The sequence below is a fragment of the Falco naumanni genome, chromosome 7, assembly GCF_017639655.2.
Source record: "Falco naumanni isolate bFalNau1 chromosome 7, bFalNau1.pat, whole genome shotgun sequence".
Lineage (NCBI taxonomy): Eukaryota > Metazoa > Chordata > Aves > Falconiformes > Falconidae > Falco > Falco naumanni.
In genome coordinates, this window is record NC_054060.1 from 36632370 (window position 1) to 36647209 (window position 14840).

Genomic DNA, 14840 nt, shown 5'->3' on the forward strand with positions numbered 1-14840 from the left:
GGGGCAGGCCAACATAGTGGAATAGGTGCCCCTGAAGCACAGGCACACCTTGGTGTAGGTGATGCACAAGGCCAGCACATGCTTCAGGAACTCAGTTTTCCTCTAGAAAAGTGATCTAACCAGGTAAAGCTGGAAATGGCGTTTCAGCTGTGACATCTGTCTAATACATTCAGCTGCATTTGCCTAAATTTGGCAAGAGTCTGCAGCAACAGCAAGCCGAAACGGCTTTGGGAAGTGCTGGCACAGATGCTCCTGAGAGAACATGAGCTACAGGGCTGGATCTCACGAAGGTCCATCAGTCCCTGGTGCACCTAGGGCTACTACAACAGAGAATCGAGAAAAATGCTTCCCAAAAAAGCCCACTGCCTCCAGCGGCTGGTTCTTGGGCATGTCTGTGGGCTGCGGTGTAGCCTCAGCATCCCTCAGCGTGTTTCCCCATGAATTTTCTCAGTCGTCCCTCAATCCACATAAACTTTTAGCCCCTTTTTTGCTCATGCCTGACCACGAGCATGGGGAAAAACTGCTTCTGGAGCTGACCTGTGGATTTAGTTGCGTTACCACCATCCTTGACCTAACACATCTCCCTGGGAAACTCTCCCAACTGGGTCCAACGAAGAACAGCACCAGTAACCCGGTTACTGCCGATTCCTTCTTGCCATTAACAACCCCATCCACGTTTGCTGAAGTCAGTAGAATTTAATCTGGATTTTAGTGGAGCAAGCTGCTTTCTTTCCTGCTTTTTTTTTTAAATTGTTTTTTATGTTTGTACCGCGGAAGCCCACAGTGGTGCATGCGGCACGGTGCAGGGGGGAACCTCTGGCCACTGCTGGGAGCCCTGCGGGCAGCAGCCCAGCATAGTTACAGTACCCTTCTGGTCCTGCTGGATTTAAATGCCTTAGGAAAAAGAGCCCTAAAAATATTTTTTTTAAAAAAAAAAAGAAGAAACAAAAAAAAAAAAAAAAGAAAGAATCTGATATTTGGGGTCAGGCCGCTAAAATTATAATTTTGTCTCTCTCAGATCAAGTGGGTTTTGTGCCTGACCAATGCCACCAGTGGTGTGGTACCCAAATTGAACACCTGAATCTGCCTCACTGGCAAAGAGCCAGACTGCCGCTGCAGAGGGAGAAGGCCAGCAGAAAAATGTTATTTTTTTAGCTCCTAACAAAGCACAGTAACCCAGATGGACCCTAAAAGGCTTATGTGACCGAGCAATGCGCTCTCCATGCAGGCGGGTAGGTAACTGTGCCAGTTCAGAGATGGCCTGGCACACGCTGAGCTTTGAAGCGACCCCCAGCAGCTTCCATGGGCGTTAAGCTAAAGGCTGAGCCAAGTCCCAGGCTGCAGGCAGGTCGCGTTTGGGAGGCTGGCAGTGGGCAGGAGCTCTGCTGCCCACCCCGGGCTCCCCTGCCCACCCCAGGCTCCCCCGCCAGCCCCCAGCCCCAGGCTCACCTGCCAGCCCCGAGCTCCCCCACCAGCCCCAGGCCGGTGGCCACAGGACGCGTTGGGAGCAGAGACCCCTGGCTCAGCCCCGCAGCTCTCAGCTCTGCCTGCAGCCTCCACTGCTCGTGGTACAGCATTGAGGTGAGTAACTCGGTCTTGCTCTTTTTTTAAAAAAATATTTTTTAAGGAGTCCAGAATAAATATCTTAACTAAAAGGTCCAATATGCTGTTAAAAAATTGGTTTAAACACCTTGCACTGGTTTTTGAATACTTGATCCTCTCTGTGGGATTTTATCGGCGAAGCAGTTTTCCCCTTTAAGCCCCACAAACATTTTCTCCCAAGGAGCTCTTCGAGGAACGAGGAATGGGCTGGCTGATCATTTGCAAGAGTGTTGTTCCCTGGAGCTGCTTCCAGCACTGCTCAGTAACGCTCCAGGAGACCTGGCAATAATTCACCCCCAGGCTGTGCCTGTCCTTGGTCACATCGGATTTTCAAGAAACATGTCAGCATGGAACCACGCGCCAGGCGCCCGGTGCCCTGCCCGGGTTAGCAGGAGGAATGTGCGAGCCCACACCTACGGGCAGGTCACACAAGTAAGAAACGAAGGGTAGAAAAGTGCCAGAGAGCAGTTAAACGTGAGCGAGCAGGTTTCTCCTTTTGCAAGGACTGATTTGAAGTGTTTGCCTTTAGTTCGCAGCAGCCACCACACCGCAGATCCCCATTGCCCTACCAATGCAAGTGTCCTCAGAGAAACCCAGAGAGACCTCTGGGTGTGAGGAAGAAGGAAAGGTCTCAGACAGCATGGCCTCGTCAGCAGAAAAGCAGTGAAACAAACCCAGGCCTCACTGCAAAACAGAGAGGAAAAAGAAATTAAAATCTATTTATTTTTTGTAATTAAAATTGTAAAAAAGGAAAATTAAAAAAAAAAAAATCTCAGAAAAAATCCGCCCCATCCACAACACCTTTAAAATGGAAGTCAAACTGAGGCTTGAAAGGCTGGCCTGGGCAAGAACATATTGTACCTATTCCTGTACAACAAGCGGAGGGTGGTTTCAATTCATCACTGGCTGAGCTGTTGCACAATAAAACTCCCTGATGAATGAGCTGTTTTAAAAGCAAGGGAGCTCTGTCCTCTTGGTGGCTCAGTTCCCCTAAAATGTTTGTAAGTGGGAAATGACTACCAGGCCATTGCAGAAATGAAGGCAGCTGATGCGCTGGCTTTGGGAAGTTACCTGTAGCATCAGGAAATGGAGCTGGAGAAGCCCCACGAGAGCAGGGCCTGGAAGGCAGCAGAGCAGCGGGGATGCAGCTGCATCCTCACCACTGCAGGTGACCTGAGGAGTTCAGCTCCCAGCTTCTGGTTCAGCCCACCAGAGTCCCAAGAGCAAGCCTGAATGTTGCATCCATTTGCTCTGAACTCACCTCACCTTTCCCCACACCGCCATCCTTACACTCCTGCTAAAAAACAATCCAGCCCTCAGACACAATTAGTCCTCGAGAGCACAAACCAAGCACCAGAGAAACAGTCCCATCTTCCCCAGCTGACAAAAAGCTGGAAGCGGCAGCACCAAGGTGGCTCGCCTCACCTTTATATCTCCACAGGCTGTCAACTCTGAAATCTAATGATGGTGCCAAAACAGCAGCCATCCCTGGCTTGCTTCCAGGGACCACTGCCGTGGGCTTGTGCCACCATCCCACGCTCCTTCCACAAAGCCTCAGCATCTTGGAGGGAGCATCCAGCTTACCTCAAAGGCCTGCCACGGTATAACCATTGCAGCACGCCAGAGACTGAAAACCTGGGAGCTCACCTCTGAGGTAGGACAAACTACAACCCACACAGCACAGCCTTGTCTTACTCGCCAAGAACGGCCCAGACACAGGGAACAACAGACCAGCACACTTGGGGAGCTCACAGATGCCAGCAGCAACTTAAGAAAAGCTGCTTTTTTTCCATACAAGCACACAAAGACCTTGAACTTTTATCAGGCACTTATCACCAGGACAACAGAGAAAGGTGCTTGAACCCTGGCCAAAATGTTTTTCTTTCTGCTTCAGAGAACACATGAATACCAAAAGCAGCCTGTTTCCAGGAGTGCTTGTGCCTCAGAGAACAGCAAGATTTCCAGGGTAAACTGATGTGAAACCTTATGTTTCTTGTGGGCTAAACTCAACCACAAGTATAAGAGACGTAAAATGCTGACACCACTTAAAAAACCCCAACCCAACAGCATTACCTCACCCAAGCCCAGGTGTTACTCCAAAACCTACATCCTTTTATCACTCTACACTGATAATTAGCACAGACCCACTTTTCTCAGTAGTTTAAGCTGAAACAGCTGGCTGCAAAATGGGACATAGGCACTTCTTATCCTGTCATCCCTGGTTTGAGAGCGGAAGAGTGGGGCTAAAAGCTGGCAGCAACAAAGAGGTGAGCCTGAGCATTTTGTGTTTGTTGCAACACTTCTTAGCATGAGCTGTAAAACTCTGGAAAGTTTCATTATTCACACACACTTCCAGCCCCTGCAGCTGTAACTCACCACGCACAGACCTTTCCTCCTGCTTGTTTTACCTACCTTCCTACTGGATTTAGTAAAAATCCCCATTTTATCAAAGTGAAATTCACACCCGCATTGTTGGGTGCTTCAGGACATGCTGCTGTACCCAGCTCCAGGTGAGCAGCCACACTCCCAAGAGCCCATCGCACAACCCTGGTCTGTGCTGGGCCATGCCGGTGTGTGCAGGGCACGCAGATGGGCTGCGTGGCCAGCGCTGGCACTGGCCCTGCCTGGTCTCCGTGGCATGCCATGCTCCACCAGGCTCTAGGAAAAGCCTGAAGGAGCCAAGACCTTGTTCAAGTGCACTTCACACCTTTCAACGTTAAGAACACCCCACATGCTGTTCATGTCAACAGCGGCTGCTCCACTGTGGGCAGCCCTGCTGCTGATTTGGAAGGTGATGGTGAGCCTGGCGAGCCCATCCCAGTCCCCATATCCAAGCAGGGCTACAGGAGCGATCCAGGGAGCAGAGCCAAAGGGGAGCTGACCGCCAGGGCCCCTGAGCAGCTCAGGCGGTGACAGGGAGCAAGCCGACCTTTCTGCTGTGCTTAGCAGCTGGGCTCGGGTGTTTCTCGGCCTCACTATTTATACCAGCCTCGCTATTTATACCTGACTTGTTTTTGTCATGCATCTCATCTCCCTGTTAATTTACATCATCTTTTTAGCCCTTTTTTATTTCTGTTTTGGGGGCTGGAGGCAATACAAAATACTGGCAACACCTTGGAAACATCAGCCCTCCCATTTCCCTAAATTGCAATGTACAGGAGCAGATGGAAATCCTGGCAAGGGAAGCAGCACCCTAATCCCCCAGGCACTTAATAAGCCATGAAAAGACATACTGATGGACAAACCTGATCAGGCAGTTACAGTAATTTCAGTGCAAAAGCAGTACCTCCAAATGGAGAACTGCATAAAGTGGTGCTAGTGCCGAAGGCAGCAGGTGAAAGGCATTGCCACCCAGATTGTGGGTGCCTTTCTGTGCACAGAACTATCTTTATTGCCTTCTGCGTAGGGGATAGCTACTGATTTAGAAAAAGAAAAAAACAAAGTGAAAACCCCCGCTGTGAACTCAATATGGTCTAACCTCCTGATTGTACTTGGATTTGAAAATTTCATTAGAAAATAATTGCAGAGAAACCGGAAATATTACAGAGGCCTCAGCGCCAGACCCGGGAGGTTTTCTTGGCAGCAGAGCAGCTTCAGGCAGCACTAGAAGACTTCTCACTACTTCTTTACAAAGCAAAAGGGAAACTAAACACTACTTTGCAGCAAAAAGGCTTTTGGCTGATAATCTGATCTTTTCCAGAAAAAAATCTCAGGTTTCCTATCGGGATGTGTGCGACAGATGAGCATCTGCCTGCTGAGGCTGCAGTTGCAGTCGGAGTTAACTGCCCTAACGACGCCGCTTCCCACCGAAGGAAATTCATGACAGAACTGCTCTCTTTCCTCATCCCTGTTTGTTATTTCAACAGACCCAGGGGCAGCCAAGAGCCAAGAGAATGAACAAATGGGAATAAAAATAAGTCCTCAAAGACATGCAAAGCATTAGCCAATTTTTTTTTTTAATCTTTCCGCTTGGCCTTATATCTATCATGTTTTATGATTCAAATGGCAGAGGGATTTATTACAGCACAACCAGATCAAATAAAAACCTCGGGTAAGCATTATACTATATGTACCTGCTTCTAAAGAAGAGTGAGGTGGCTGCTTTGCTTTGTCTTAGGAGGAGTTTGTCCTGCAATGAGCTACAAGGTCAGAACAGTTCTACTATGAAGAGCATGGTCTGAACAGCCACACACCCCACCAAAATTAAATACACACGAATCACCCCAATCACTTAGGTCCAAGGGCTGAATAGTCACTTTTGAGCCACAGAGCCCTGCTCACATCCCAGCTATAAATGCTTTCGGGGGGCAGGGGGGTAAGGATGGTTAGGGTAATGCTCCCTGTGGCAACTTGAGCATCTCCACGGTGCTGCTGCTGCAGCAGGAAAATGTCTCTCTGCCTTGCTCCGAAGAGGCTGCATCCCCCCAGACCTCATCTAGAGAAGGGGATCTACACAGCCCTGACAAATACAGCCTGCTCCACAAGCCACGAGCCTGTGAACATACAGCCTACACCATGTACCAACGCATCCCTTGGCTTTCTGCAGAGCCATCTTGGCATCCCTGGCGGGATCTCCTGGAATTAGGGTGCTGCTGCACCAGCAGTCCCGGGGCCCTAAAGCCCAGAGAACCACAGGTTTCACTCAGGCCAATTATAGCACATTATAAATAGAGGATCCTGCTTGTTTTGGAGCTGGCAAATAGTGAGTGGCAAGTTGTGCTTCTGCAAATAGCCTGGGGAGCTGGTAAGGCCAGGTTCGAGTCAGCTGGCCTGAGAAGTGCTAGGGTTAAAATGACACCTCCGGGGAGCAAGGAGGTGCCCCCTTACCCTGGCCAGAAACTGGGGTGGACCAGCCTGGGTGCCGATCATCAGTGCAGTCAGGCTCTGCTTTGGCAAAGCCTTTATCCTACTTACCTGCAGGAAAATGGAGCTTTCACCCTGTGCCTTCCTTAAGTCTTTTAGGTCAGCAAACTTTAATAATCACAGGTACACTTTTATAAACAAACATGCTTTTGTAACGATTTTAGGCATCCTCACAATATACAATACAAAAGGCAGGCAACTGTTGGTCCATTACCTATTCTTACAGAGCCAGAGGGCAACAAATTCACACTGAATTCTATCAGGCACCTGCTCAGAGCAATTCCCAGAGGGGAAAGCATCCCATTCTCTAACTGTAAAACGCCGCATCATTTTTCTAACCTTTGAATAATATTGATTTTTTTTTCCAGGTGTGGAGAAAGAAATGCCAAGTGTGATGTCAGCAGGCAGCAGTACATGGCACAATTGCTCTCTCCAGAAGCGGAGCACTGGATGCCGACCGAAGCATCAGCTGGATATTGCACAGTAAGAGGCAAGCTGCACTGTGCATATTTGGGGCAAGGGAGGCAAGGGTTTGACCCCTTGAGCCCTTGGGTTTGCTCTGCCAAGGCCAGATTGCTGTATCATTATGATAAGGGTAATCCTGTTAGGCAAACACATCAAACAAATAGTAATTCCTGACTGCAGACCTTGTCTAGGCAAACCTAACCCTGGGTTAAAAATGTGCTGAGTGCACAGTCCCATGGCACAGCACACTAGGGGCTGAGTGAGGGATACGTGGGGTCTTCTGTGCCCCAGGACCCTGGTGCAGGTACTCTCTGAGGCTCAGGCTAATGCCTGGAAGCATCTAAAAATTGCAAGAGAATAAGTTCCCTCTCTTTCCCCTTCACTTCTTGTGTATAAGAGGACAGATGACTCTTATGTCAGGCTGTTTTGCTTCTATATTTATGTCCTGCCTTAGGCTCACAATGTTCAGCTCAGATGCAATCCAGTCTGGTTGTATTAATACATCTGGGAAAATATTTTTAACAAGGAACATCAAGCTGAAGGCCAAAATCACCCACAGGCGCCAGGGGCTCTCTGACCCCTCTCGTCCACTTGCTTACGAAACAGAAAGGCTCCCCAGAGGTACTTTTTTGTCTTTTAAGGGACAAGAGCACTTTTCAGCTTCCCCCTGTAACATGCTGGATCACATTTGATTTCTGCTGCAGCTCTGGGAGTTTCCCTAGGTTTCCAAAAAGATGATCATGGTTCATTTATTACAGGTGCCAAAATCAAGGCTTAATTAGAGGTGGCCCATGAACCTAGCCCAAATAAAGAGGACACTGATGATAGCCTGTGACCATGTCTGAGGGCCTGTGGGACAGCTGCAGCACCTTATCATCTTGATGCCTACCTCGCTTCTGCCAGACCACTTCTGTCTGTCAAGGAACCAGAATAAAAAATAAGTTTCAAAGTCCTAAAAATTGGGCCATCCCACCAGTGGACATTGACAACCTCAACAGATCCGTGACAGCAGTAAAGCCATTTATTCAGCCTCCCATCAGCCGGGACTGACGTTTGACAGTGGTCAACCCTCGCATTAACATGCTTCCTCTGGAGCTGGTGGAGAGATCTCCTTTCTACAACAAAGTGTTTCAGACCTTCACTTGGGCTCCCAGGCGTTGTTTGGGATGCAGCATTTTGGAAGGGTGTCACACTTGCTCAGCAGCAACCAGGGAAGAAGAGCAACAAGAGAAGGCTTGTTCACTTTGCTGTTTGCAAAGCACATTTTTCTTTTATGCAGTGGGTCAGGATGGAGCTGACCCTATAACACAACAGAGAAAGAAAAGCAGCCAGGGTTATGGGCAGCTCAGTCTTCATGTGAAGTGATGATTCATACAAAGTCAGACAAGTAGACAGTGACTGTAATACAAAAGACTGAGGAGAAAGAAGAGGTGGGTGTTGAGCAAGACAGCGCGGGGGCGAGCGGTGAGGACAGGCTTCAAGGCTCTGCCCCCTTCCCTGGATGGGGTGATGTTGTCTGACAGTTTCAGCAAGGGAGCCAGGAGCAACGCCCCAACCCAGATCACCACTGACTCTCTGCAGCATCTTCAGCGGTGGTGTTTCTCAAATGAAAATATTTTCTTGCTTCTCAGGAAACTTCTGTGTCTTTTTTCCAAAGCGATTTGAGATTCTGAAATGAAAGGACAGAGCGATTTGTAACAGCTTCTTGCCAATCTGCCCCTCTGAAAAATGGAGATGGGCAAAGCAGGCACACAAAAGGCGTGTAGCGATGGATGTTGCAGACTCCCATACAGATGGGTATGGGAGATGGGTGCTTTCCTCTCTGCATCTGATGTCCCACAGATATCCATGGTGAGTTGCCCTCACCGCCACACAGGGCGAAAATGTGCCCTTCTTCTTCTCAGGGAGGGAAAGGACAGTCCCCAGGCAGCCTTCCCCGGCCGCCCTCCCATCCCTGGTCCTGCTGCCTGCTTCCCGGCTGCTGCTCCAGAGACGCAGAAATAAAGGGTGAGCACCTCAGGTGGGGAACCAGCAACGGCAGAGAAAACGAAACAGAAAGGTTTCTGGAGAAAATGTTTATCTAAGGCTTCCACGAGGTGTCAGCAACAGCTATCATTCATCACAGCTAAACAGAGGTGCCTGGGGCTGCCATCCGCCTCATCGCCTGCCGTGTCCTCACCAAAGGCGAACAAGCCCGGGCTGCTGACTGCCACGTTCTGCCCTCTCCACAGGCCAGCAGTAGATGATCAGCCTCCACCCCGTGTCTAACGCAGCACATCAGGGGGGGTCCCCACGAAGAGCCAGAACCCCAGGGACCAAGCCAATATACTTGTGTGTTATCCCCGACCTAAAGAGCTCACCGGCTCAAACAGGATTGCCGAAGCAGCGTTACTGCATCCCTTCTGCAGACGGGATGCTAGTGGCACAGTGGGATTAAAACGGAGGTCAGTGATGTACCTGCAGCAGGAGGGGGACATACAGTGTACATGTCCCAGCCCAGGGCCCTTCCTGCAACCCCCGGACTCTCCTCACCCATTACTTCTCTATGAAGATGTTTAATTTTTGCCAAACGGGACATTAGGCGTTTCTACCCAACTTGTGGGTGAAGTCCCCAGAGCCAGAAGCTTAAAGCAAAGTGGCAGCTCTGCTGCTCCAGCTCACCATGGGGCAGGAGCTGTTGTCCGAACTCTGCCGACCTTTGGTCCCCAGCCTGCTTTCCAGGGAGCAGGCTGCTAAATGTTCAGTCAAACCCAGGCACAAAATCCTTGCAAGGACTGGAGTTAAATCCATATCTTTCAGCCCTTTTCACAAATGAGGGATGTACTCTCTGCCCATCTTTCATCTCAAAACCAGCGTTTAAACATTAACTACATTCAGCGTGCTCCCTGATACTGCCTATTTCCATACTGCTTTTAATTACACCCACAATTGTGTCCATTAAGTCAACATGATTCTGCCCTCAATCTAATGAAAACATCAGGAAACAAATGACGTCTGCTACGAGCAACAGCAGAGCTTTTCCCTCAGTCCCATTACGTGGCTGGGTTTCAGTAGCATTAAGTGGGTTTTAGTTGGTCACTGGCTGGAGAAACCAAAGGATCAATGTCCTGGAGGAGGGTGAAGAAAAAAACCAGCTCCAAGAAGACACGTCACATTACTTGGATGCGGTCGCACCGACGGAGTAATCTTCGTCATGTGCCAAGGAACCTGTGATAAGCCCTCTCATAGTCGGATCAGTAATAAGATCAGTTACTTAATTCAAAGTGATTAAAACCAGGCTGGACTGCAAGCAAACAAATCATGTCCCTGGGCTGTGTTCATATATATATATCTATGTATGTGTGTGGGTGTGTGTGCACATATATATATCACAAATTTACAACCTTTCTGGGCTGTTGCACTTCATCACTAGTGCTGGGCATGCTATAAACAATTTTGGGAGCAACTGTAATACTGTTTCTGCAGTGAAGCCCACAATCAGGCTGCCTTTCCCACAGGTGGGCTCCTGCTTCGAATGTATGTAACAAGTACATTTCATCAACAGGGGCCAGCCTCTGGGTCAGCCCCCAGCTGTGAGGTGGTGAGGACTCAGCACATTCTGGCCTATTTTTTAAGCCAGTGTTGGGGGCCTGAAACACCCTATGGTTGTAGCTGGTCCCTTCACCTCCGTAGGAGAGGTGGACCCAAGAAAAGTAGTCCTGCTCCACACCAAAGACGTTAATTTCCTATGCAAAAGCCAATCTGGCTTTGTGACTATGCTAATCCCCTGCCTTTGGGCTCCAGTGCCACTTGGCATACCCAGGCATGGGTGGGAAATGAGTAGAAAGGGCTGGCCAGCCTGGCTCATCACCACGCCGGACAGCCAAACTGATGGCAATGTGCCGGTAACAGCAGGGAAAGGATTTGGGATTCGTGGTCAGGCAGGGACGTCTCCTGGAGCAGGTGGAACGCAGCGATGCGGTGGGTACCACAGCCATCAGCGATGGCTGGCAAGGCACGAGGCGGGTGAGGCTGTGCCGGGCACAAAGGAAAAGGCTACAGAATTGGCTATTTTTAAACCATTCCTTTTGATGCTGCACTTTCGTACAAATTATCTTGTGTCTGCAGTAATAGGATGCGACTGAGAGGCGAGTACCCCGGTGATCGCAGGGAGTGGTGGAAGCGGTTGGCTTTAATGAGTTTTCATCTGGAATCAGACACGAGCGATGAAAGAGGATTTTCCGTGCCGTGGCTGACATCCGAGACGCCAGGAGCCGCGCTGGATCTGCGGGGATCCTCGGATGATGAATCGCACTGACAAACACTGGATGTAATTCTCTCCAGCAAAGCAGCTCAGCCCATGCTACCCTGATTTCCCTTCCCTGAAATGTGGTCACCGAGAGTTTCTGAGTGCGACAGCGGTGTGCAGTGTCTTGGCTGGCTCACCCATCTGCCTGAACCCCCTTGCATGGACCTCTGGGTTTTGGGGTGAGCATTGCATGTCAGGGAAGAAGTTGCAAAAGCGAAGCGAGCACAGTTTCAGCATTGTTCCCCCGGCTGAATGGCAGTTCAGAAGAGGCCCGACAAAGGGAGCGGTTGTTCCTCTCCAGCTTCGCTCTCACCAGGGTCAAGGGATGGGCTGGCAGTGTGCTGCAGGTTCCCTCCCCGCTGCCCGAGCAGCTTCACAGAGAGGGCTGCAAGAAAGTGGGGCATTCCAGAATGTGCCTGGCGATCCCCCCATGTGTGTGCCCACACATGGTGCTGGGACACACGGAAAGCATCACCTGCCACAGCAGCCATCAGCAGAAGCTGTGCTCCCGCGCTGGCGAGGGGAAGGCTAGAGGACACTGAGGATGGAGAAACCAGAGCTGTGGTCCATGAACTCGGCAGCGACCAGCATCGCCCACCTGCGGAGGGTCTGATGGCACCTTCCTGCCTGAGACGGCAACGGCCGCAAGCTGGGGACACAGTGGGGGTCAAACACACAGCGAGAAAACGGGAAATGCTCTGAATTCGCTTGAGGGGGGACAAGATGGAGCAGACCCCAGGATCTGCTGTCAGTAGGGAGGCCTTTATAAGAGAGCAGACCCCAGTAGCGGCAGTGCCCGCCGTACCAGCGCGTGGCTGTTCCCTGCACACACGCATTTTCGGGCCGAGGGGCCGCAGCCACCCGGGGCAGGGCTGCCGCAGTGCTGGCCTCACCCTGGGCCACCACCAGCTCCCTGCGCTCCTGCAGCCAAAGCCCGGCGGGTGACAGTCAGCAGGGGTGGGCTGCAGGCAAGGGCCGCTGCCGGGGAGACAGCGGGAGCCACGGGTTTTGCTGCAAGCACGTGTGCGCACACATGCGGGCCCGCAGCCGTGCCAGAGCCACCCGCGGGGGCGCGCGGGGGGCGAGCCGGGAGCTGGCGCGGGCCGTGCCGTGCCGTGCCAGGGCAGCTGGGAGGTGTGACACCGCCCGCCCGGGACCCCCGTGCCCGGGGCACTGCGCATTGGCGGCCTCCCGCGCCCAGGAGCCGGGGTGCCACGCAGCCCCGGCGCACAGGCCTCCCTGCGGCCCAGGCGCCGTGCCCCCGCGTCCCTCACAGGCTCGGCCCCTCCTGTCCCCAGGCCCCCGTGCTCCCCGCATCCCACGCCCCCAGGACATCACGCCCCCAGGACCCCGCGTGCCCTGGATCCGACATTCCCCGGACGCCACGTCCCCTGGACGCCATGCCCCTGGGGCCCTACACCCCCTGGCCACTCGCCCCCGAGACCCCGCGCCCCGGCACCCCGCGCGCTCAGGACCCTACACCGCCGGGACCCCGCGCCCCTGGGCTCCGCCCCCGGCACCCCACGCCCCGCCCCCGCGGCGGCCCCCGCCCCGCCCCCGCCGGGACTCCGAGCCGGCGGCCAAGTTTCTTGGAACTTCGCCGCCCGTGACGCACGCGGTGGTGCAGGGCCCCGTCCTCTCGGCGCAGCCAATGGGCGCCCGGGGGAGCCGGGGCGGCCGCCAATCGGCGGCGGCTGGACAGTTCCCCGGTCCTGACCGACCTTCACCGCCCGGGGCGGGGGTGGGGATAAAAGGGCCCCGCGGCGGCGCGCGCCGCTCCCGCCTCCCGCCCCTCCACTGCGGCTGCGGCGGCCGCGGGCGGCGGCACCAGCGGAGAGGTGAGCGGCGGGGGAGCGGGGCGGCCGTGCGGGGAGGCGTTACCGTGCGCGGGGGTATGGGCGTCCCGGGCACCGAGCAGAGGCCGGTCCCGGGCACCGGGGGTACGGGCGTCCCGCGTAGCGGGAGGAGCGAGCTCCTGCGCGCCGGGGTACGGGTGTCCCCGGCACCGAGGGTGTCGTGCGGTGCAGCGGGGCCGCCGCGGCTCGCTGCCCCCGCCCCGAGCCGGCGGCGGAGGGGAGGGGAGGCGGGCGCCGCCCCGGTGCTGGCCGCCCCGGTGCTGACGGCCCTTCCGCTCCCGCAGGTCCGATCCCGATGCGGCCGCTGTGCGCCGAGGTGGGAGGCAGCCCCCGGCGGAGCGCGGCCGCCCGCCATGCCCTGGAGCGTCCAGTGGGTCGGCGGCCGCGGCGCCCAGTCCCAGAAGCAGTGCAAGAAATCCTCCTTCGCCTTCTACCAGGCGGTGAGGGACCTGCTGCCCGTCTGGTTCCTGGAGGACATGCGGACCATGGAGGTCTTCCACTGGGAGGACGGGGGCAAGGTGAGCGTCTACTCGCCCTCGGAGGCCCTGCTCTACGCGCTGGTGCACGACCACCAGCCCTACGCCCGGCACCTGCTGACTAAGTTCCCCCAGAGCGCCCTGGCCGTGCCCAGCCAAAGCTTCAGCTGCTGCCAGTCCTCAGCCCCGCACCTGGCCATGGCTGTCCGCTACAACCGGGTCCACGTCCTCTTCCGAATCCTCAAGGCCATCCAAGCCTTCCCGCCGAGCGACAGAGCCGGCCACCTGGACCGCCAGGGCTGCAGCCGCGTGGAGGGTGGCAAGACGGCCTTGCACGTGGCCTGCGAGCTGGTGCGCCCCGAGTGCTTGTTCCTACTGCTGGGGAACGGCGCCTCGCCCTGCTTGCGGGACAGTGCTGGGAATACCCCCCTCGACACCTTGCTGCAGCAGATTTCCCACGCGCCAGCAGCCAACATGCGTGCCAAGCTCCTCTGCCTCGACTGCCTCTTCTTCTTCGTGCCTCAGGACCTCCAGTTTGCAATGAAACAGCAACTGGTGGACAACCGGCAGCGGTGGCAGGACCTCCTGGGGGAGAACAGATTCCAGTGCCTGGTGGGCTTAGCTCCCCCGTCGCTGTTTGTCAGAGCCATGCGTGTCTTGATCAGGACCATTTCACCCGAGCATTTCCCCGAGGCTCTGGACGATCTGCCTCTGCCTCATTTTCTAAAGCCTTTGGACTTGAAACTGGAGAGCTAGAGGGGCGGTATGAGAGCCTCCCGCTCACCTGACAGAAATAGACTGTTGTGCTAAAAATGTGTTGGTATATGAAGCCACTAATGTGGTGGCCAAGTATCTGTTTTAATTAGAATTGTATTTTTAAAAAGAATTGTACCTGGCACTTTACAATATATTTTATTTAAAGATCCTTGTGGTGAGGTGAGGTCCGCACTGCATTTTATAAGAACACTCTATGGCATGTGCAAATGAGGGTATGTGGGATAATATATTTGTAAATACATCTGAATAAACCAGTGGCAGATGTGATCAAAATACAAATCAAGCAACTGAAAACCCTGAAGTAGCATGTGCCTTGGAAAGTGTGCTGGGTGGGGGAGTATCTTTTCGTTAGGATTTCCCTGTTACATAAGCCTCGCGGTCCTGGAACAGGATGACTCCTTTTTTACAGCTCTCCTAATACATCTTGGCAGGGATGTGGGTTTTTTTTAAAGGCACAGATGAAAACTTCCTCATCTTGTACACGAGAGCAAAGAGAAGCCAGACGCTATTAAA

General features: G+C 53.4%; 1 protein-coding gene across 1 annotated transcript; it reads left to right on the plus strand.

Annotated features, from left to right (window-relative positions):
* Positions 1-12976: 12976 nt before the first annotated feature.
* ANKRD9 (ankyrin repeat domain 9) lies at positions 12977-14621 on the plus strand. Its single transcript, XM_040602503.1, has 2 exons — positions 12977-13056; positions 13359-14621. The coding sequence occupies exon 2, from the start codon at positions 13428-13430 to the stop codon at positions 14304-14306; it is 879 nt and encodes a 292-aa protein (XP_040458437.1). The 5' UTR covers positions 12977-13056; positions 13359-13427; the 3' UTR covers positions 14307-14621.
* The last annotated feature ends 219 nt before the right edge of the window (positions 14622-14840 follow it).

What these genes read in the sequence shown, in the direction of transcription:
- ANKRD9 (XM_040602503.1), top strand. Translation starts at nt 13,428, where the DNA reads ATGCCCTGGAGCGTCCAGTGGGTCGGCGGCCGCGGCGCCCAGTCCCAG.